This window comes from Gekko japonicus, unplaced genomic scaffold (genome assembly GCF_001447785.1).
Source record: "Gekko japonicus isolate JY-2015 unplaced genomic scaffold, Gekko_japonicus_V1.1 scaffold1607, whole genome shotgun sequence".
In the NCBI taxonomy this organism is placed as follows: Eukaryota; Metazoa; Chordata; class Lepidosauria; order Squamata; family Gekkonidae; genus Gekko; species Gekko japonicus.
Window position 1 is genome coordinate 112,703 of NW_015161445.1, and position 23,538 is coordinate 136,240.

At 44.6% G+C, this 23,538-nt stretch overlaps 1 protein-coding gene across 1 annotated transcript in view; it reads left to right on the forward strand.

The window, feature by feature from the left end:
• Positions 1-23,538, forward strand: part of LOC107125614 (short transient receptor potential channel 6) — a 132,410-nt gene that overhangs the window by 78,462 nt on the left and 30,410 nt on the right. The window contains exons 2-4 of the mRNA XM_015429046.1: positions 4,406-5,180; positions 14,213-14,392; positions 16,491-16,655. Coding sequence (XP_015284532.1) covers positions 4,406-5,180; positions 14,213-14,392; positions 16,491-16,655 — 1,120 coding nt within the window. The remainder of the gene's footprint in view (positions 1-4,405; positions 5,181-14,212; positions 14,393-16,490; positions 16,656-23,538) is intronic.

The following is a 23,538-nucleotide window of genomic DNA, read 5'->3' on the forward strand; positions in this document are numbered from 1 at the left end:
GGGAGAGAGAGAAGGGGGGGAAGAGAGAGAGACTGGGGAGCGGGGGGGAGAGAGAGAACAGGGGAGAGAGAGAGAGAAAGAGAGAGAATGGGGAGCAGGGGGGAAGAGAGAGAACCGGGGGGAAAGAGAGAGACTGGGGGGGCCGGCGAGCCGGGGGTGGTAGTTGAGGGGGGTGGAGGAGACGGGGGAACCGACAGGATGGGGGGGAAGCTTACCTGCTTCTTCCTCCTCCGCTTGCTCTGTGTGGAGCTCCCCTGCTCCTCCCCCCGCGATTTTCGCGGGTCCCCTTTGTTGTCACATCTAACATTTAAAAGGAAAAGAATCAAGAGAATTGATTGAATCAAACAGAAAATACCAACAAAAAAGATATTTTTTTTAAAAACCAGGCTGCGTGCTTTAGTAGCCTGACCATGTAGTTCACTGCAATCAATTCACTGAGGATTGAACAGTTAAAGAGGATTAAAGAGTTAACATTAAAGAACTTACGTGCATTCATCTACAAAGCTGCAGGTTTTAGGTATCTACAAAGTTTTGCTGGATTTATGTGTCTGGTCTGCTGAACATGAATACTATACACTCAGAATCGAGGGTTGCCAGGTCCCCCCTGGCCAGCAGCTGGGGTGGGGGGCGTGGGGGTTAGGGTTGCCAGATCCAAACTGGGGAACTCCTGGAGATTTTGGGGTGGAAGTAAGACACAGGGAGGGGAAAACAAACTTGACCCAAAAAACGGAATCAAAGAAAGAAGTCGGAAATGCGTCAGGTCATGTGTATTGGCCCTTTTGTTTAGGCCACTTGAACTTTTTAATGAGGCTTTCATTGGGCCCTTATATGTTTTTAACTGTCTTTCTAATAAATACATGCATTTTTGTATATTATAAGTTTCAACTAGGTTTTTAATTCTGGCCCTTTATCAGACTTCTTTCTTTGATTCCAGATTTTGGGAATGGAGCCTGTGGAGGACAGGAGCCTCAGTGTGGTGAAATGCCATTGAGTTCACCCCCTGAAGCATCCACTTTCTCCAGAGGGACTGATCTCTGTAGTCTGGAAAGGACCTGTAATTCTGGGGGAATCCCCAGGTCCCACCTGGAGGCTGGCATCCCTATTAGAATCTTAATATTCTGAGCTGGCTCAGTAACAGCGGAGATTGCAAATGGCACAACTTTGTATACTGAACCACCTAGTGGATTTATGAATGTTGGTGACATCCATCATCTGTCCAGCTCTACAGCACTCTTAAGTAGGCTGACACTTTCCCTGTTTTTTTCGGGCTTCTGGAAAGTGACAGTGTTGTACTAAACAGTTGCTGTTGTTAGCCATTCAGTTGTGTTTGACTAAACAGTTCTGCCCTTCAAAACCCATTGAATTTAAATGGACTGAGAAGGGTCTAACTCTGGTTGGGATTGCACTGTAAGAAGCTTATGGTTTCGGGTTTTAGTTCTCCTTTTGCTTTGTGCTATGTAGTTGTTTGTGTCAGTATTTTATGCTTTATGTGACTGACCCTTTGCTCTCCTGCAGTTTACTGTAACTAGATAGCTACTCACCAAAGCAGTAAAGGGAATCAGATGGCTTCGGAACTATATGCCTGACATCTCTGACCTAAGATAACTCTGATGAATTAGGAGATACTTGAATTAGATGCTCTTTCAGCCTGGCTCTAGAGAAGGCATCTGGTGAAGATCATCAGCATGAGTCACTGCAGAGGAAATCCAGAACACCAGATACAAGCATTGACCAAGTGGCCCAGATGCATGAGTAAATCCTGATAATCACAAAATTGGGAAATTTATTTGAGATTGCCTACCAGGAAAATAACATCCATGCTTATTGGACTGGTTCTTGTTAGAGTTGAACCAAATGTTGATCACCCTTCTCATCGTAGAGCTTTTACATTGGCCCGACTAAATATTTTCCCCTCAAAAATATTAACTGCTCAGTATAACAAAGTCCCTTTCCATGAAAGGAAATGTATCTGTCCTCTAAAATCGATAGATTCAATCCATCACATTATCTTGGATTGTCAATCGCACACAGGTTCATGTAAGAAACTCCTTTCCTCTCCACTATACCCCAAATTTTGGCCACCAAATGAGAAGGGAGCACTTACTGGAGAAGACCCTGATGCTGGGAAAGATTGAAGGTCAAAGAAGACGGGGACGGCAAAGGATGAGATGGTTAGACAGTGTCATAGATGCAATGAACATGAAATTGAGCCAACTTCAGAGGATGGCGGAAGACCGGAAGGCCTGGCGTGATCTGGTCCATGGGGTCGTGAAGAGTCGGACTCGACTGTGCTACTGAACAACAACATACCCCAAACACTGTGTTAACAATGACAGAATAATCCAATGTCTATTAAATTACACAAACCTGGACATCACAGCTCTGGTTGCCTCCTTGCTCATATGTTATGACACCATGTATTTTACTGATATGCCATTAAAGGTATTTGATTTGATTTGATGTGTTTCAGGTTTTTTTTAAATTGAAATTGCATATGTGATGAGGAGACCCAATTTTGTTAAGACATGTAAATGCACAAATATTGGAAGTGTGTCTCTAGTTTTCCTCCAAGTCATGGTCCCCCCAAGTATAGCCTGACCAGAGTGCCCGGGACAAGTGAACGAGACTAAGAAGCATGATTTGATTTGATGCGTTTCAAGGTTTTTTAAAATTGAAATTGCATATGTGATGAGGAGATCCAATTTTGTTAAGACATGTAATTGCACAAATATTGGAAGTGTTTCTCTAGTTTTCCTCCAAGTCATGGTCCCCCCAAGTATAGCCTGACCAGAGTGCCCGGGACAAGTGAACGAGACTAAGAAGCAAATGCTAGCACTTTAATAAGCGGGATAGTTGTGGTTTTAAACTTTTGTATGATTGGATTTTATATGGTATATTGAATTATTATATTGCATTGTTTTATATTGTGCTGTAAGCCGCCCTGAGCCGGCCCTGCTGGGAGGGCGGGGGTAAAAATCTAAATAAATAAATAAAGTCCTTGAATGCTCAGCAAGGGTTGTGCAGAAGACCCCAAGTGTTGGTTTGCAAAGTTTCAGGAGACCATGCTCTTCTGAACATAGACCACTAGACAGAGCTCAAAATGCCTCTGTCACATGTATGCATGATACCTGTGCAGATTGTCTGACCAACTGAAGTGAAGACAGCTTTTACTGGTAAGCCCTCCAGCAACCCATTTGACCAGTAAGAGCCCTTCAGAGCTTCACTTCCCGCTCTCTCCAGTCGTAAGCACCTACAGAGAGTATATAAAGGGACGGTTTCTTGGAGGACTTGGACCAACCGCTCCCCTTTATGACCTCCCCTTTGGTTGTTTTGGTAGTTTCCCCTGTAAAATGTGCAATATGATTTCCTCTTCATAACTTCTGAAGATGTGAACTCTGACTAACAAAAACTCATGCTCGAATAAATATTAGTTGTTACGGTGCCCTCAGACTTCTGTTTTGTTTTACCACAGAAAAGACCTTCCTGCAGATAATTGCCAGGCTACCACCATAAAAAAGAGTACCAGGAGCAGGGTCTCACTAATAATTCTTTGGGGGGGGGTAGATGAGAACAAGCCGATTATCTCCCTGAGATAGTTGGCATTTTTCCATAATTTATTGGTAGCATACCTGTGACCCACACACAGTAGGGTATGTGGAAGTGCAAATAAGATTATGATTTTTTGACTCTTGTGGCCTCACGGTGCAGACTGGAAATGAAAAGGCATGGATGAATGGAATCCAGGAGGGTGTTTGTGTGTAAAAGAAGCTGCACATATGATGTTGGCAGTAGTTTAGGATAAGCGATTGTATTTCTAGTATTGGACAAGGGGTGGGGTGGGAGATTATGAAGGCTTACTAGCTCCACTAGTTAGAGATAATACTTTTTGAAAGGGTCATGGTTCCCCTGAAGAATGGGCAATGCTGTTAGCTGCAGTGCCAAGAATGTATGCGTGCAGGTCAAGGCAGCATAAATGGGATTTCCCTCCCCTCCCATTTTCACATCAGCCATTCCCTTTCCTAAACTGTAAACTCCTTTCCACCCCTCCTAGTTCAGAAAATAACGTAGGGGTTCATTGACAAAAGCTGCAAAAGCAAAAGTTGAAAACCATATTAGAGAATCTGAAGCTGTTCCGGGCAGGATAATCAATGTAAAGTATCCCAGTATATGTAAGACCTTGCAGTATTTATTACTTTCTGGTTCCGGTCCCAGGCCTGAATAAGATTATAACCAACAACAGTTAATTTTATTTTGTTAGCCTATAAAATAAATTGCAAGAAGTTGGCTGACTGGAAATATCATTTAGTGTTGCTTAAGGCTCCGACTGTGTTCATCCACATTATGTTAAAATGCTCATTTTAAAAAAACACATCAAAGCATTACCAGTCTTTCTCTTTATGTGCAGTAGAGGCGCTGAGAACAGACATGGCCTTCGACAACAGACAATAGTTCGGGAGAAAGGCAGGAGGCTCGCCAATCGAGGCCCAGCGTACATGTTTAATGACCATTCAACCAGCCTTTCTATCGAAGAGGAGCGTTTTTTGGAAGCTGCAGAATATGGAAATATCCCCGTCATCCGTAAAATGCTGGAAGAATGTGTTTCGCTGAATGTGAACTGTGTGGACTACATGGGGCAAAACGCACTGCAGCTGGCGGTAGCGAATGAACACCTGGAGATCACCGAACTTCTGCTTAAGAAGGAGAACCTGTCACGGGTTGGGGATGCCCTGCTTTTGGCCATTAGCAAAGGGTACGTCCGGATAGTGGAAGCCATCTTAAGTCACCCTGCGTTCGCTGAAGGCAAGCGGCTGGCCACCAGCCCCAGCCAGTCAGAGCTGCAGCACGACGACTTCTACGCCTACGACGAGGATGGGACGCGCTTCTCTCATGATGTCACCCCCATCATCCTGGCCTCCCACTGCCACGAGTACGAAATCGTGCACACCCTGCTGAGGAAAGGGGCGCGTATCGAAAGGCCTCACGACTACTTCTGCAAATGCAGTGAGTGCAATAAGAAGCAGAAGCACGACTCTTTCAGCCACTCCAGGTCCAGGATCAATGCTTACAAAGGCTTGGCTAGCCCGGCTTACCTGTCCTTGTCCAGCGAAGATCCGGTCATGACTGCCTTAGAACTCAGCAACGAGCTAGCTGTGCTTGCTAACATTGAGAAAGAGTTCAAGGTAAGATGGTACTTGGCCGGTGGAGGGGAGGGGCGAGTGGGTCGTTCACACATGTAGGAGAATGAAGTGGTAGAATGGACTGCAGTGTGTCAGGCTGCAGATGGTGGAGTGCCGCCTTTAATATTCCTTCACGTGAATGGGGAGCCACAGTGGAGTAGTGGGTAGAGAGTCAGACTAGGGTGGGGGGCAGGCTTGGACTCTCAGTCTTCTGTGGAAGCTTATTGGGGAACTTTGGGCCAGTCATTCTCACTCAGCATAATCTGTCCCATAGGGTTGTCGCGAGGATGAAATGGAAGATGGGAGATTGAATGATGTCATAAGTGCTTTGGGTCTCCACTGGGGAGAAAAGCAGAGGATAAATGTCTAAATAAATAAAACAAAATGTCTATGCAAAAATGGAAAGGGGCAGTGGCTCGGTGGTAGAGCGTCCGTTTGAAATGCAGAAGGTCCCAGGTTCAATCCCTGGCATTTCCAGTTAAGGGAATCGGTAGTAGGTGATGTGAAAAACATGAACCTAAGACTCTGCAGAGCTGCTGCCAGTCTGAGCAGACAATACTGACCTTGATGGACCAGTAGCCTGATTGAACACATGAAACTGTCCTATACTGAATCAGACCCCTGGTTCAGTATTGTCTGCTCAGACTGGCAGCAGCACTGCAGAGTCTTAGGTTCATGTTTTTCACATCACCTACTACCGATTCTCTTAACTGGAAATGCCAGGGATTGAACCTGGGACCTTCTGCATGCCAAGCAGATGCTCTGCCCCCCCCCCCCATGACTCAGTGTTCATGTGTTCAGATAGCTACTGCAGAGGGAACAGTTCTACATCCCACTCTTTGCTTGTGCCCTTTTTCTAGTTGCATGGACTTTTTGAATATAGGGGGATTATTCCAACACAAGGTCCGCCTGCAGCCTCCAGTGGTGAGATCTGTCCTGCATTTGTGAACCAGGCCTGAATGAGGATCCGTCTAGATCACCATCCATGTTTCTAGCAAGTGTTTCCTGGAAGCCCACAAGCAGAGCATGAAGGCAGCAGCTTCCCCTGGTGGTTTGCTCTCCAGCATCAGGTTTTCTTTAGGTGGCTGAAGGGCCACCTCCTCACATATTGTCCAGCCCACCAGTTAAGACTTGCCTCAAAAGTCCTGCTCTTGGGACCCCCACCTTCAGAGATGAGGGTGGGTGGCAACCAAAGACAGGGCTTTTACAGTAGTGGCCCCTTGTTCCCCTTGAGGTTCACCTGGCACCTCTGTTGCTTTCTTTTAGGCCGTAGGCCAAAACATCCCACTATTTTAGCCCAGAAACTGTTAGTTTAAACTCTTAGTGGTCTGGTTTTATGGTCTACCTTTTTATGCTGGGTTGATATTTTTAATGCTGGATTTTAAAATCTTTTAACGTTAGAACATAAGAATATAAGAAGAGCTGTGCTGGATCGGACCAGTGGTCCATGAAGTCCAGACTAACAAGGTGTCTCATAAACAGGAGTTCAGTGGTACCTTTAAATACTAACAACATTTATTCCTGCTTGCATGGAATAAATGCATGGAGTGCCCTTCCAAAGTAGTAGAAAAGAGCAAGAGTCCAGTAGCACCTTAAAGACTAACAAAATATGCGGCAAGGGATGAGTTTTCATGAGATACCACTGCTAATGGGATCTGAAAAAGTGAGCAGTGACTCATGAAAGCTCATACCCTGCCGCATATTTTTAATCTTTAAGGTGCTACTGGACTCATGCTCTTTTCTGTTGCTACAGACAGACTAACATGGCTACCCATCTTGATCTACTTCCAAAGCAGTTAGAATCCAGGCAACAGAAAATGGATGGTGCGTGGGAGGTAATAAAGGAGAGGCTAGTTTAAAACAATCAAGAGTAGTCGATCCATTTGAAGTGGTTGAGAGCCACTTGCAACTGGTGATAGATAGTCAGAGCACAGTTAACCTGCAATCTTCATTTTATTTGCTTACTTATTCTACTTCATTTATACCCTGCCTTTCTCCATAATGGAACCTGAAGCATCTTAAATCATTCTCCGTGAGAGACGTGCTATGCAGATTCAGTAAGGCAGCACAGAGACCATGTAAAGGTACAGCTGAATTAATTCATGTAACCAAAAGCAGGTGCAATCCCGTGAAGATTTGTTCCAGTATAAGGCCATTGTTTTCAATGTGCTTTGATTGGATTAACTCTGGATAGGATTGCAATGTTAGTGTGAGGTACGTTTTTGCGAGCCAGATCTTACTTCATCAGACACGTTCACCTCTCTGGACAAAGCACGATCTTTTTTTCTCACTAGACCCTCAAATGTGCCTTTGGGCTTTGTATTCGCTGCTTGTGCTAAATTGCAAATGTTGATAATAGGAACAGAGTCCTGCAAAGAAATTGGATGCATGTTCTTACCAATGAAGGCTTTCTCTTAGTGTTACAGACTGATTTGAACAAGCATCAATTATACCACCTATATTTAGATTCAGGTGGAGTAGCTCTGGTGGTCTGAAGCAGTAGAACAAAGTTTGAGTCCAGTGGCACCTTTAAGACCAACAAAGTTTTATTCAAGGTGTGAGCTAAGGAAGTGTGCATGCACATGAAAGCTCACACCTTGAACAGTACTTTGTGGGTCTTAAAGGTCGCAGGGCTCTTTTTGTAGCAGGAACTCCTTTGCATATTAGGCCACACACCCCTAATGTAGTGTGGTTTAAATTGCATGCCCTGGTAAAGAGCTGCAGTAAACAAGTCCATGGGTGTTGCTTGTTTGTTATTGGCAATACTGATGGATCTGTGGATGCCCACGTTCTGCTGAAATGCCTTGTGAAAGATGTCGTGTGATAGAGCCTTTTGTGGATCATACAACCTAGTAAGACACTTACAAACTTCCCTATACTTGGATCAGTTTTACCAAATTACTTCCCACTCCTCCTCCATGTCTTTTTGTGGCAAGATGTATGTAGGATGTATGTAGTGGCAAGATGTATGTAGTGAGGCCCTGCAAGAAAAGCATCACAGATACAGTGACAAAGCATCTGAGGTGGGGGAGAAGAGATGAGAAAGTTAAACAACTGTGTGAATTCAGTAACAAGGCAAGGTAGCCAGTGCTTTTCCTCTCATTATTGGGTAACTGGAGGTGGAAATTGCTGTGAAGTTGCAGCCAATTTACAGCAACTCCATAGGGTTTTCAAGGCAAGGGATTATCAGAGGTGGTTTTCCATTGCCTGTGTAGCAACCCTGGACTTCCATGGGGGTCTCCCATCCAAATACTCATCAGGGCGGGCCATAGAGTTGCCAGCCCCCAGGTCCAGGGAGACCAGGTGGCAGGTGGGGGAAACCCTCCCCTAAACAGGGACATTGCTATGCGACGTTCCCAACACAATGATGTCAGCTGGAAGTGACATCATCACAGTGGGGACTCTGTGGGGGATGCTCTGGTATTTAGGCAAACTCTATTGTTTCGAGGGCGAAAAAACTGTAGAGTTTCGCCCAAATACCAGAGAGTCCCTGTGCGACATCCCCAGTGCCATGACACCACTTCTGGGTGACCTCATGGCATCGGGGACGTCATGTGATGTCCCCGTCCACCCCTGGAATGCCCCCCCAATCCCGCCGCCAGAGGAATGAGGAGACTTGGCAACGCTAGCTGACCATGCTTAGCTCCCCAGGTCTGAGAAGAGCTTGGGCTATTCAGGTCTGGGGGGCACTGCATAACTGCTTTGTTCAAACTGCTTTGTTCAAAGTAAACGACTTAGGTTCATGCTAAAAGGTGTTAAATTGAAAATAATAGAAAAAAGAAGAAGAAGAAGAAGAAGAGATTGGATTTATACCCCGCCCTTCACTTGGGAGTCTCAGAGCGGCTTACAAACTCCTTTCCCTTCCCCTCCCCACAACAGACACCCTGTGAGGTGGGTGGGGCTGAGAGAATGCTTAGCTCCCCATGTTTGAGAAGAGTGGGCTAGCTCGGGCTATTCAGGTCTGGGGGGCACTGGATAACTGCTTTGTCCAAAGTAAACAACTTAGGTTCATGCCAAAAGGTGTTAAATTAAAAAAAATAGAAAAGAAAGAAAGACAAGAGGTCCAGTGGCACCTTAAAGGATTACCAACATTTGTTCTAGTATGAGCTTTTTGTGAGTTAGACCTCACTTCTTCCGATGTGTATAGGAAGGAAATCTTTTTGCAGATTTTTTGCAATGAAAAGAATAGAAAGGGGAGAGATAGAGGAGCAGCTAGAGCTGAGAGGGGTTTGGTGTGAATCCTGATATAAATCTTCCAGGCATGGTCCCCTGTGTAACGGACTGGAATAGATTTGGTTGTTACACATAATGGATCTTGTGAGAGTTCAGAAGTTCCAGCCTCTCCTGTTGTACAGACAAGCAAAGTGTAACGAAGAAAAACTAATTAAGATGAAGCAGTATGAAGTATAGGAGGGCTGTTGTGGCTAAAGTGGTTAAGATGCTGAACTGCAGACCAGAGACCCGAGTGCCACATGATGGCAGTTTCATCAGTTTGAGACCCGAGTGCCACATGATGGAGTGAGCTCCCATCTCTGGTCCCAGCTCATGCCAACCTAGCAGTTTGAAAGCAAGAAATTGCAAGTAGATAAATAGGTACCACTTCGGTGGGAAGGTAACAGTGTTCCGTGCCCCTCGGCATCTAGTCACGCTGGCCACATGATCACGGAAATGTCTTCGGACAGCACTGGCTCTTCGGCTTGGAAACGGAGATGAGCACCGCATCCCTAGAGTTGGATTCGACTGGCTTTTGAGCAAGGGAAACCTTTACCTTTACCTAGTATGAAGTATGAGGAAAAAATTAACATAAGTAAAACAGTACAATGCAAGATCTTAAGAAGAGCCAATTCAACAATTCTCAGTTCAAAAATCCAGCATGGACCTCTTTGATTTCATAAGGGGAATCTTCTCAAATATGAAGGAATTAGCCCAAATGAAGCTGAAAGGGTGGGTAAGCAAGATCAGATCCCTTCAGGAATCTTGGATTTTATTTAAATCCACAATAATGGTAGCTCAGAGAAAATGTACACTTTGGGAAAACTCCTGAGCAGGTCTACTCAGAAATAAGTCCCACTTTATTCAGTGGAGCTTACTCCCAGGAAAACATTCTTAGGATTGCAGCCTTAAGAACATAAGAGAAGCCAATGTTGGATCAGGCCAATGGCCTATCTAGTCCAACACTCTGTATCACACAGTGGCCAAAAATACCGGGTGCCATCAGGAGGTCCAGCAGTGGGGCCAGGACACTAGAAGCCCTCCCACTGTTGCCCCCCCCCCCAAGCATCAAGAAGACAGAGCATCACTTGCCCCAGACCGAGAGTTCCTATCTATACCTTGTGGCTAATAGCCACTGATGGACCTCTGCTCCATATGCTTATCCAATTCCCTCTTGAAGTTGTCCATGCTTGTAGCCACCACCACCTCCTGTGGCAGTGAATTCCATGTGTTAATCCCTCTTTGGGTGAAGAAGTACTTCCTTTTATCTGTTCTAACTCAACTGCTCAGCAATTTCATGGAGTGCCCACAAGTTCTTGTATTGTGAGAAAGGGAGAAAAGTACCTCTTTCTCTACCTGCTCTTTCCCATGCATAATCTTACAAACTTCAATCATGTCACCCCTCAGCCGTTGTTTCTCCAGCCTTTGAGCCCTTCCTTGGAGAAAGGTAGGCTAGAGCCAGTGTGGTGTAGTTATGAAGAGTGTCAAGACGAGTACCTGGGAGACCCAGGTTTGAATACCCACTTGTGACATGGACGCTTGCTGGGTGACCTAACCTACCCCATTGCCTAATCTACCCTACAGGGGGGTTGTAAGGATAAAATGGAAGAGAGGAGAATGATGTAAGCCACTTTGGGTTCCCACTGGGGAGAAAGACGGGGTATAAATTAATTAAACAGATAAAATATATTAAATAAATGAAGCAGATTGGGAAGGTGAGAGGATGCCAGCATTACAGGAGCAAAGGCAAAGATGCTTCATTATGAAGCAGATTAGGAAGGGTTTCACCCAGTGTGAGAGGATGCCAGCATTACAGGAGCAAAGGCAAAGATGCTTCATTTTAAAAGTGGAAGTCTTTCTTAAACAAGGTGAACAAGATACAGTATAGGTTCTGGCAAAGGAAATTTAAACTGACAATAAGGCAGACCAAAAAGACAATATGAGGAGCTAGAAACATTAATATATGATCAATAAGTATTCATTTAAATACATCAGAAACAGGAAACCAGTCAGGGAGGCTACAAGCACAGTGTGAAGGTAATGGCCATCAAATATACAACCACTAACGTTCATTATTACAAGGAAAAGACGTACTATTATTGTGGGCACTCCATGAAACTGCAGAGCGGTCGGGTTAGAACGGATAAAAGGAAGTACTTCTTCACCCAAAGAGTGATTAACACATGGAATTCGCTGCCACAGGAAGTGGTGGCGGCTACAAGCATGGACGGCTTCAAAAGGGAATTAGATAAGCATATGGAGCAGAGGTCCATCAGTGGCTATTAGCCACAAGGTATAGATAGGGACTCTGGGGCAAGTGATGCTCTGTCATCTTGGTGCTTGGGGGGGGTCAACAGTGGGAGGGCTTCTAATGTCCTGGCCCCACTGCTGGACCTCCTGATGGCACTGGTATTTCTGGCCACTGTGTGATACAGCGTGTTGGACTGGATGGGCCTTTGGCCTGATCCAACATTGGCGTCTCTTATGTTCTTATGTTCTTACTGTTGTCGTTACTATTTCACCAGCAAGCTACATGGCATGTTGGAGGGTATTTATTTACTTATTTATTTATTATGTCAATTTATATCCCCCCGTTCCTGTGAACGGACTCAGGGTGGCTCACAACAATAAATAATACAATCTAAAATAATACAATAAAACCAATTTAAAACATGTAAAATGGGCAGTGCAACACATTTAATTCGAGTTTCTACAGCCGGGAAATAAGTGGGCCAACGCCAAGCCATGCTGGTCTGATGTAGCAGCAGTAGAGAGGCCAGCTGGTAGATGCCCACTGCCTCAGCCAAAGGCCCGCCGGAACAGCTCCCTGGAATTCAAGATGAAGGTTGCTCGGTCTACCCAGTGCACAGTCTTTTCTTTTATCACCTCTTCAGTAACAAAAACAGCCCCCCAAATCCTCAAGCTCCCCATTCTCTTTTTTATCTCCACCAATTCAAATTTAGCCCACTGATTAATTAACAGTGCAGTCCTAAGCAGAGTTATCCAGGGCTCTTTTTGTAGAAAAAGCCCAGCAGGAACTCATTAGCATAATAGGCCACACCCAACAGCAGGAACTCATTAGGATTGGCTACATTAGGGGTGTGTGGCCTAAAATGCAACGGGGTTCCTGCTACAAAAAAAGCCCTGGGTTTTGACAACAAACAAGGTAAACAGAATAAGAAGCAAAAGGTGGGTGTGGCTGGATGACCACACTTCTGGTAACATGGGGGTGACATATTAGGCCACACCCCTGACAGCACAGCCCATTAGCACATTAGGCCGCACCCCCATGTTACCAGAAGTGTGGTCATCCAGCCACACCCACCTTTTGCTTCTTATTCTGTTTACCTTGTTTGTTGTCAAAACCCAGGGCTTTTTTTGTAGCAGGAACTCCTTTGCATGTTAGGCCACACACCCCTAATGAGTTTCTGCTGTTGGGTGTGGCCTATTATGCTAATAAGTTCCTGCTGGGCGTGGCCAACTCGGGAGCCAGCCGGAACTCCATTCCTGCGCGATCCTGCCCAAAAATAGCCCTGGTTATACCCTTCTAGGTCCTTTGACTTCAGCCATGTAACTCTGTTTTGGATTGCACTGTTAAGCTCCAATTCATCAAGAAGGTTCGTGTGCATCCGGAGAGGGAATTACCACCTTACCACCATTACTTCTACTAGTATCACCAACTGGCCCTGGGAGGAGTGAACAACAGCGCCGCGTGGATCGGATACCACTGACTTGGGAGTACAATCTTCAAGATGCCATCTTTTTACTGAAGACTGATCTGACACATCTAGAGCACTTTATAATGTTGTAATATTGTACTGATTGTTTTACGCTGTTTTAACCTGTTTTTATGTATTGGCATATGCCCTATTTGTGAGCCGCCCTGAGCCCACTTGCGGGGAGGGCAGGCAAATAAATAAATAAATAAGCAGATATATATACAATATATACAACACATGATATATATATTTTTGTAGTAAGTGGCCAGAGTCCAAGAACAACATTTCATGGCTTTGTTTATTTATTTATTTGTTCAAATGTATACCCCGCCCTCCTAGCCTAGACCGGCTCAGGGCGGCTTACATAAAATCAGCAAAAACATTTAACAATATAATAAGACATTTAAAACAATATTAAAACAATTACAATTCCCTAATAAGTGCTGGATTCCAGTAATAAAGTTAATGATGGCTACCATCAACTATCTCTCTTCCCATGGCTGGCTTGCAGATCTTCTATAGATGTCTTCAGGTGTCTTTCCCAGCTGCTAGTACAGGCTGTTCATGTACATTCCGGGGCAGCGGGCTTCTTGTCCTAGTTGTTAATAGTGGCGGCGGCTCCAAAAGCCTGGCAAAAGAGCTCCATTTTACAGGCCCTGCAGAACTGTGATAGATCCTGCAGGGCCCTGATCTCCTCTGGGAGCTCATTCCACCAGGATGAAGCCACCACCAAGAAAGCCCGCACCCTGGTTGTCCCCAGCCTGGCCTTCTTAAGACTCAGGAGGGCCAGTCGGTTCTGGGCCCTTGAATGCAGTGCTCTCTGGGGAACATGTGGGGAAAGGCGGTCCCTCAGGTATGTAGGTCCCTGGCCTATTGAAGAATCCAGATGCTAGTTGTTGCCTTCATAACCAGAATACTTGATTAAATAGACTATTGGCCTTAATCTGCTACATCAAGCTATGTTTTTGGTGTTATGCTTGTGGTCGTAAAGGAATGTTGTTTAAATAGACTATTGGCCTTATCTGGTACGTCCAGTTATGTTTTTGGTGTTACACTTGTGGATGTAAAGAAATTTCCTGCAGTTTTTCTTCTTTCCCTTCGTAGAACGATTACAAAAAATTGTCTATGCAGTGCAAGGACTTTGTAGTCGGACTTCTAGACCTGTGCAGAAACACAGAAGAAGTTGAAGCAATCCTGAACGGAGATGTTGAGCTGAACCACGGGGAGCGTGGGCGGCCCAGCCTCAGCCGCTTAAAACTCGCCATTAAATATGAAGTCAAAAAAGTAAGCTTCCAGATTTTCATTAAGCTTTGGTTTTGGGGATGCTTCCGTTCATTCCTTCCCATTCAACTTCCTGTATAATACTGCTGGTAAGGCAGTACCCATTTGTGACAGAGGATGGATGCTCTCCTACCTAGTGTGGCAGAAAGTTCCTTCAGCCTAAGGGAGGCGTCCTTCCTCCAGCCTAAGGACCGTTCTTCAATTTAAGTGGCTCTTTTAGAACATAAGAGAAGCCAATGTTGGATCAGGCCAATGGCCCATCCAGTCCAAAATACCAGGTGCCATCAGGAGGTCCAGCAGTGTGACCCGGACACTAGAAGCCCTCCCACTGCCCCCCCCCCAAGCACCAGGAATACAGAGCATCACCTGCCACAGCCTGAGAGTTCCTGTCTATACCTTGTAGCTAATACCTTGTTGGAGGAGGACTTCGAATGTTGCTTACTGGCTTGATAGAAGAAGTCTAGCACATTAGAAATTGAGTGCTACAGGCCTTGTACCCAAGAGTTAGCAAGCCAAGAGAAATCTACAAGGCTTTTCTAAACAATCCATAAATTCACTGGGCACTAATGAAGCCTGCAATACATACACATGGAGGCACCAATATAGAACAGTCTGCATGACTTCCCATATTCTATGCAGAGAGAGAAAAAAAATGAACCTTCAGACTTGAATTACTCCTCCTGTGGATTTTTCTTTCCTTCCAGCATAGCTTTATAGTGTTAAATCAATAGCTCAGAAACCTATTACTGTGGCCATGCAGTAAGCAAAGGGTAAAGGGGGGAAAGAGAGCTGAACCGGGCAGTGAAACTGGGGAATGCCTCTAGCAGCAAAGTACACAGTGTAGGAATTATCTTCACTACATGGTTTGCAATGTGATACAGTAAATAATGGAAGCAGTGAAACTTCTAAACCAGGACAAAGCACAGGCAATAAAGCAATGATTTAACTCTTTGGAGGATTATAAAAATGGCACTGTAGATACTTTATATCCAGCTTACCCTTCCTAGTCAAAGGGGATTTGCCTCCCTATTTTCCTGTGCAGAGTATAAATTCAGATGTTTAGTTATACATATGCAATTTTGCAAGAAAATAGTACAGAATATCGCTGTTGAGACATGAAGTGGAGTCTTTGCCCACCTGAGATGTGAGCTAACTTACTCCAAAGGATAAATACTTGGACTAGGAGATTGTAGACAAAGGTTCAGATCCTGCCTCTTCAATTTATTTAATGCATGGCAACTCACTAATGGTGCAGTCCTATACAGAGTCACTCCAATCTAAGCCCAAGAGGTTTAGACTGGAATAACTCTGTTTAGGATTGCTTTGTTCTCAGTCCGTTCACCAGTAAAATGCAACTGCCCTCCTGGGTTTACGATAGGATTCCTCTCCTAATAGTTGCAAAGTGTTCTGCAAATTAAAAGTGCAGCCAAACCAATAAAGAGTAGTGATTATTGGGTCCACAATGCTGTGCACGTACAAGCCATTCTAAGCTGCCTTCAGATGTGCAGGGAAAGTCAACAGAGAGACAACGGTCTATAATGTCTGGTCCACGGGGAGGGGAAGGGGGCTGCTGTACAGATACTACTTAAATATGTCTATTATGATACTGTAAAGTGCAGCCTCCCATTTTCCAAAGGCAGTAAATGTCTCCTGCAAGGTGCTGCGATCTAGTACAAGGGGGGTGGATAACACCATTGCGGCTGGACTGCAAGCTTCCCACGGGTATCTTTCAAATCAGGTCTAAGTATGAACTACGGAGGAAAATATACCACTGCAGTGACCCAGCCTGCCATTCTTGCTTGTAGTAGGACTCTCCTGGGTAAACCTGCTGGGAAGAAAAACCTCTAAAGCATGAAATTGCTGAAAACTGGATCTACTGCGTGTTCTGGACAAGCAGCCCCATTTTTCTTGCAATAAATAGTCATGTACTTACAGTGGCCACAGTGGCAAGATTGGAGAATGTGCATTCATGCTGCTGTACTTCATGATAATGGCATGAACCCGATTTCTTTCTGTTCTGGTATGTTCTGTTTACTTTAAGTAGGCAAATCCTTTAACGAGTGACAGACGAGTCATCATTTTCCTTTTCTTTGTCCTTTAGTTTGTAGCACATCCCAACTGCCAGCAGCAGCTCCTCTCTATCTGGTATGAGAATCTGTCAGGTTTACGTCAACAGACCATGGCGGTGAAGTTTTTGGTGGTGCTTGCCGTTGCGGTTGGGTTGCCATTCCTGTCGGCGGCTTACTGGATTGCTCCGTGCAGCAAGGTACTAGGTGCAAACTCTCTACAGATTTTTTTTTTAAAAAAATAACTTCTCCACTCTGTCTACATGCATATTTGAAACTGGGCTAAAAAGGAAAGCATGTCCGTAAACAATGGAGACGCTCAGCAATGCATCAGTGCAGTGTTATTTACTGTAATGGAGTGACTGCAGGATTATGTTCCCTGACATTCTCACTAACAAAGTAGTGAATGCATTAGGTTACGCTATTTCATTTGTTTCATGTTTGTGCTGGTGGCAGGGAGCAGTGACTGAAAGACAGTGTCTCAGCTGCCATGATTTCTGTGCCTGATGTGCTTCAGTTACATGCACAGCAGTTCTTTGTTCAAACTAAAGCATTTATATTTAATGGCACTGGAAATTAGACAAACACTGTGACTCTTACGCTTGTTTTGCCATCACTCATCTGCTGACATAATAGGATAGACAACAGCATTATAAAACATGCTGTTGCATAGGGGGTTGCGTTGTGTTATACCAGCATTGCAGCTGGTATAACCAGTACAATGGGTGGAGGGGCTTGTCTTTCAAAAGAAGTTCCATTTTGTCTGTTCATTAAGAGGATATTGTGACACAGTAAAGATTATTTTTTATTGTAGTCTTGAGTTTTTATGCCCTGACCTGGACGGCCCAGGCTAACCCAATCTTGTCAAATCTCAGAAGCTAAGCAGGGTCAGCCCTGGTCAGTCTTTGGATGGGAGACCACCAGGGAAGTCACTGTGCAGAGGCAGGCAAAGGAAAGCCACGTTTGTCTCTTGCCTTGAAAACCCTGCAGGGTCACTGTAAGTCTGCTGCGACTTGATGGCACTTTCCACCACTACCATGAGTTTTTGCCGACGGGAGCAGGGGTCCAGATTAATCTGCATTTGAGGTAGTTGGCTCTTCTCCCATTAGGCTACTGCCTACTTTGCGCTTTCCCTGCTCCATGCAGGAGTATTAACTAGGGGTGTGCATTCGGGTCTTCCCGAGCCAAAAATATACCTGGAAAATAGTTTATTGTTATTTTTCAGGTATATTTCAGCTTCTCAAATGTATCTGGATTTTCTTGGGAAAACTGAAAAAAAAAATCCCAAGAAAATCCCAGATCCTGGTATTGGGATCTGGGATTTTTTTGGAAATACCAATATTTTTTCTGGTCCAATAGACCCGAACTGAAAAAGACTGGGTAAAAAAGAATTGCACACCCCTAGTATTACCTACCACTGTCCCCAGCGTGAGCCCACCCATATGAACTGAACTTTCAGCACGAATGGGTAATTGCCCAAACTGTTCTTTTCCTGCCTCTTTTGAGGCAACATGCGTGGTCGAAGAGAAGAGTTCATGTTGCCCCTCTACTGTGCCCAAGCAAACCACGTAAAACTGGGAGTTTTGAATATTTGACTTGAGAAATTTCTTGTTCAGCTTTTCTCTCCCTTTGAATATTTGACTTGAGAAATTTCTTGTTCAGCTTTTCTCTCCCTTCTCTTTCTCCTTCTTTGCCTTCTTCTTCCCCCCCTCTACCAGGCATCCTACTGCTCTCCATAAACGCTTATGGTAGAAGAAAAATGTGGTTAGTGTGTAAGGTGGAACAAGGTCCCTGCTTGCTTCCTGTCTTCTCTGAATTTTTACTTTTTTCCTCCCCTTGGCATCTGTCTTCCAGTTCCATCCCCACACTTGGACACAGGCTGATACATGAAAGAGCAGCATCAAGTTGTTTTGTTTATAATTTTTCAGAAGTAGGCTTTAGTCACTGCTATCTGTGACCGGTCCCCTTGGAAGCTTTAAAAAGAAACTTGGCATTATAAACAGCAAGATTTATTGTGAACTGTGGTCATTATGTGGCGGAGTGAGCTGAGTGATTGTTTTTCAAGGGAAAAGGCAGAACTGTATTTGTTTCCTTTCTTAACCAGAGGAGGGACAGGGGCAGGGGGGGGAATTGTGAAGGGTTTTTATCCTCAACTAGTTTGCCCAACATTTTGGGCTTAATAACCTTGCCAGGGTCCTCTTAGTGCCATGTTGTAAAGGTAAAGGTTCCCTTGCTCGAAAGCCAGTCGAGTCCAACTCTAGGGTTGTGGTGCTCATCTCTGTTTCAAAGCTGAAGAGCCAGCGCTGTCCGAAGATGTTTCTGTGGTCATGTGGCCGGCATGACTAAACACCAAGGCACACGGAACACTGTTTCCTTCCCACTGAAGTGGTACCTGTTTATTTACTTGCAATTTCTTGCTTTCGAACTGCTCGGTTGGCAGGAGCTAGAACTAGAGACGGGAGCTCACTCCGTCATGCGGCAACTCGGGTCTTGAACTGCTGAACTACTGACCTTTCACAGCCTGCAGTTCAGCGTCTTAACCACTTGAGCCACCACAGCTCATGCCATGTTGACTGTGGCATTAATTATGTTTTGAATGCAGTAGACAAGAGTCCAGTAGCACCTAAAAGATTAACAAAATTTGTTGTAGGGTATGAGCTGTTGCGAGTCACTGCTCACTTCTTCAGATACCTTCAGATATCTGAAGAAGTAAGCTGTGACTCACAAAAGCTCATACCCTACAACAAATTTTGTTAGTCTTTAAGGGGCTACTGGACTGTTTTCTACTGCTACAGAATAAGATGGCCACCCGTCTTCATCTATGTTTGCTGCATATTCCTTTAACTGTTTGCTTCTTGCTAGTCCAAACCTCCTTTTAAAAAAAAAAAGTTGGTCAGGCTCAGTTAGGAAATTGTAATTTTAGAAAGGACGACTTCTTACACAGAAATGTTAATCAGTTCGATCAAGAAGCCCCTCTTGTTTGCCTGGAATTGCTCACGTACATCAGCACTTGCTGCGCTCTAGGCAAGCAGTCTAGATTTTATTGTTGTTAAATGTTAAGTACCATGAAGAGGGAGGCCACACAGGAGGTACATAACCAACGGGGAACTTTATCTTAACCACAGTGATGCATTGGGTGGGGAGGGGGGACATTGAAGTGAACTGGCTGCCAGTGAGAACCAAAATGAACTGGAACCTAAAGGGAAATAGCTCTTGCTAAGAGGATGGCCCGGGATTAGCCCGATCTCATCTGATCTTGGAAGCTAAGCAGGGTCAGCCCTGGTTAGTATTTGGATGGGAGGTGAGTGACCAAGGAGGTCCAGGGTCACTGTGCAAAGGCAGGCAATGGCAAGCCACCTCTGAACATCCCTTGCCTCATAAGTGGACTACAACTAGGGCAGCACTTTACACACACACAAGAGGGTGTTCTAAGGACTTCTAAGGAACGGTGCCATTGTTCTAAAAGGATGCTCCAGTACTTCTGAGGGCAAGGGGGGAGGGGAAGATAGGAGAGGATGCTAAGAGACAAGAGAATCACTTGGGTTCACTGTTAGTCCACGCACCCTTGATGGCTCTCTTTATGAGCACTTGGCAAATGTTGGGCTGTTGTGGGGATCCGTGTTTTCTGCCCTTTCCTGTCACGCCTGTTTTCCCAAACATGCCTCATATTTTGAGCACCCCCCCTCCCCATACAGCTTGCCTGGGGCTTGTTAAATTCAAATTGCCGCCCCCCTCCCCTTTATACACTGACCAGTGCCTGCATTCTGCTGTCTGCTTTGAGCGGTGTTAGCCACAAAAGTATTGTCTCTTTATGAGCACTTGGCAAATGTTGGGCTGTTGTGGGGATCTGTGTTTTCTGCTCTTTCCTGTCACGGCTGTTTTCCTAAACATGCCTCACATTTTGAGCACCCCCCCCCATACAGCCTCCCTGGGGCTTGTTAAATTCAAATAGTGGCCCCCCTTCCCTTTATACACTGACCAGTGCCTACATTCTGCTGTCTGCTTTGAGCGGTGTTAGCCACAAAGTATTGGGAATTTTAAAATCTGTTAAATGTTAAGTTGTCTAATATAGACTTTAATTGAATGAGACTGGGGGGGTTTTGGTGATGGTTTTTTTTTACTTTTGCTTTTTAACCAATGTGTTGATCACGTCAAAGTCTTGGAACAGCTAGCTCAATCCTGTTTACTCTGACTGGCTGTAGGTGTCCCTCCTACAGTTTGGTGTAATGGTTAAAGAACGGCAGGCTCTAATCTGGAGAACCGGGTTCGATTCCCTACTTCTCCACATGAAGCCAGCTGGGTGACCTTGGGCCAGTCGCAGTTCTCTCAGGGCTCTCTCAGCCCCTAAAAACAAGTCCAGCTCACCACGAGCATAACACTAAGAGGTAGAACTTGCAGCTGCCAGAAGATCTTAGGATCGCCTGGCTATTCTGCACGCAATGCCATATGATAATTAATTAACTAATTCCCTCCCCAGGTCTTTCTTAATAACTCTTATCCTAGGTCCTTTAACTGAAGATGCCAGAGAGTGAACCTGGGACCCTTGGCATGCAAAACAGATTACTACCTTTGATGGAAGAGAGACACACCCAGACACATTGGATATTTGTTACCAGAACAATCAGGAGAGTGTGTGCAGTTACCATGAGAGATTATCCATGGCCTACTACGTAGACTTTTAACAGTTGCACATCACATGAGAAAGCAACACCTGGCTCTAAAGAAAATATTTTTTTCATATATTTTTTTCTGGATGTGTGTTGTTTTACAATAGTAATATTGACCACTGAGGAAGGCCAAAATGCATATGGTCTACTGGCCATAAGATACACCCATCAGTTGTATATGTAAAACTATCAGCTCTCTGTGTAAAAAGCTTTAAGATTCTGATATTTGCATCATTTCTTTTAACATATTTTGTCTTTTACTAATGTGTACACCATAATAAGGTGCTGCGGTGGCTCAAATAGTTAAGACGCTGAACTGCAGGCTGTGTAGGTCAGCAGTTCAGCAGTTCGAGACCCGAGTGTGCCACATGACGGAGTGAGCTCCCGTCTCTGGCCCCAGCTCCTGCCAACCTAGCAGTTCGAAAGCAAGAAATTGCAAGTAGATAAATAGGTACCACTTCGGTGGGAAAGTAACAGCGTTCCATGCGCCTCGGTGTTTAGTCATGCCGGCCACATGACCACGGAGACGTCTTCGGACAGCGCTGGCTCTTCGGCTTTGAAACGGAGATGAGCACCGCAACCCTAGAGTCAGACTCGACTGGCTTTCGAGCAAGGGAAACCTTTACCTTTACCTTACACCATAATAAATATTTGTATTTTTATAATAACTTACTTTGTTAGCTTGACCCTCATATATCACACACGCACATCACATGCAAAACAGATGCCCTTCCAGAGCCCCACGCAGCTTGGGCAGCTCTATATCCAAATAGGGTACTTCAAACAGCAAGCTGTTTTTACACCTTCCAGAATTCTGTGTACCTTTCTAGCAGCTTTGCAATAAGGCATTTTAAGTATATTTCCTATCTCATTCTTCTGACTGGCCTTACTCCTTGTGCTTGCCCTTCATTTCCTTGCAGTGCCATCCTAAACATAGTTGTAACACACAAATGAACGCATGAAGCCGAATTACACACTGAATTAGACCATTGGTCCATCCAGGTCAGTATTGTCTACTCAGACTGGCAGTGGCTCTCCAGGGTCTCCGGCCAGAGGTCTTTCACATCCCCGGTTACCCGGTCCTTTTAACTGGAGGTGCCGGGGATTGAACCTAGTACCTTCTGCATACCAAGCAGATCCTCTACCACTCAGCCAGAGCCTCTCTCCACCCTTTTAAGTGCATGGACCTCAATGGACTATCAGCTTAGGATGGCGCTTTCTCATGCATCAGTATCATCATTTCCACCCACCTTATCCCTCTCGCCAATGCTGCTGTAATGAAAGTTGTACTTTTGCTAATATATATTGAATACTGAAATTCTGAAAATTGTAATCTTTGGTGAACATTTGAGTAAAGCTACACATACTTAATATTCATTGCCTGCAATTTAGTAATGTAGGCTCTTCTGTAAATAAAGCTCCATCAATGTCTCTGTGTTATGGAGCTCTTCCCACCATATTTAGCCATGGGAGTCTCATATATATATGCAAAATCTCAGTAACAGCCCATATTTCTGAACTAAGCCAGTGCATGAGTATATCTTTCCCACCACATTTCTGACCACAGGGGAAATTGTCTGTAATCTACCCTTCTGCCTTTAAAAATGTTGGGTCTGGAAGTGGATAGATTTAGTGAGACCAACAAAGAAACTCCTAGTACTCCCTTTTACAGTCACAGTGGGAGCTTTATATAACTTATCATTAAGTTAAGTCTTTGCCTTTTATGTTTACAAAAGAGAGAGAGAAATGGATCTATGCAATGTACAAAAAAACCCTGTACATTTATTAAAACATTTCAATCCCACCTCCCCACCCAAAAGGGGGTTCAGTTTAGCTCATAGTAACATAAACCAGCAAGCATATGATATAGCATTGAACACCAAGGTCCTTGATTTTTAACCTCATCTGAAAGCTTTTCTAAACATTTGCCTATATAAACATTGTCTCTGGTGTGGACTGTTAATTTGTCAAGGAGAATCTCTTGAGTGCGTGGTACAGTTCCTGAAAATGTTATCTTACTTGGATGGAGGGAAGAATAGATTGCATCCCAAATTCAGTGTTTCCATGGGTGCAAGGATTTCTGTCTGCAGAGCATGACTCCCCCCCACCCCCCGTCTTGTTCCTGGAGGAAGGCAAATTGTGTTCTGCAGGCCGAAATCCTTGTGTCTCTAGAAACATTCCTGTGGATGCCAGAAGGCATGCTCTAGGTGGAGAGGAAAATGTATTTCCCAGTGAAACCAATGGGAACAATTGCCTCCTTGATTAACTAATCCAAACTTGTGTCGTTGTGATGTTATAGAATCCAGACAAAACTGTTAGCAAAGAAATGACTTAAATCCTCATCCAAATGGACATTTCTGTGCAAATCTCTAATAGGGACCCAGAGAGTTTCCTTTAGCTTTAAACTTGCTCTGAA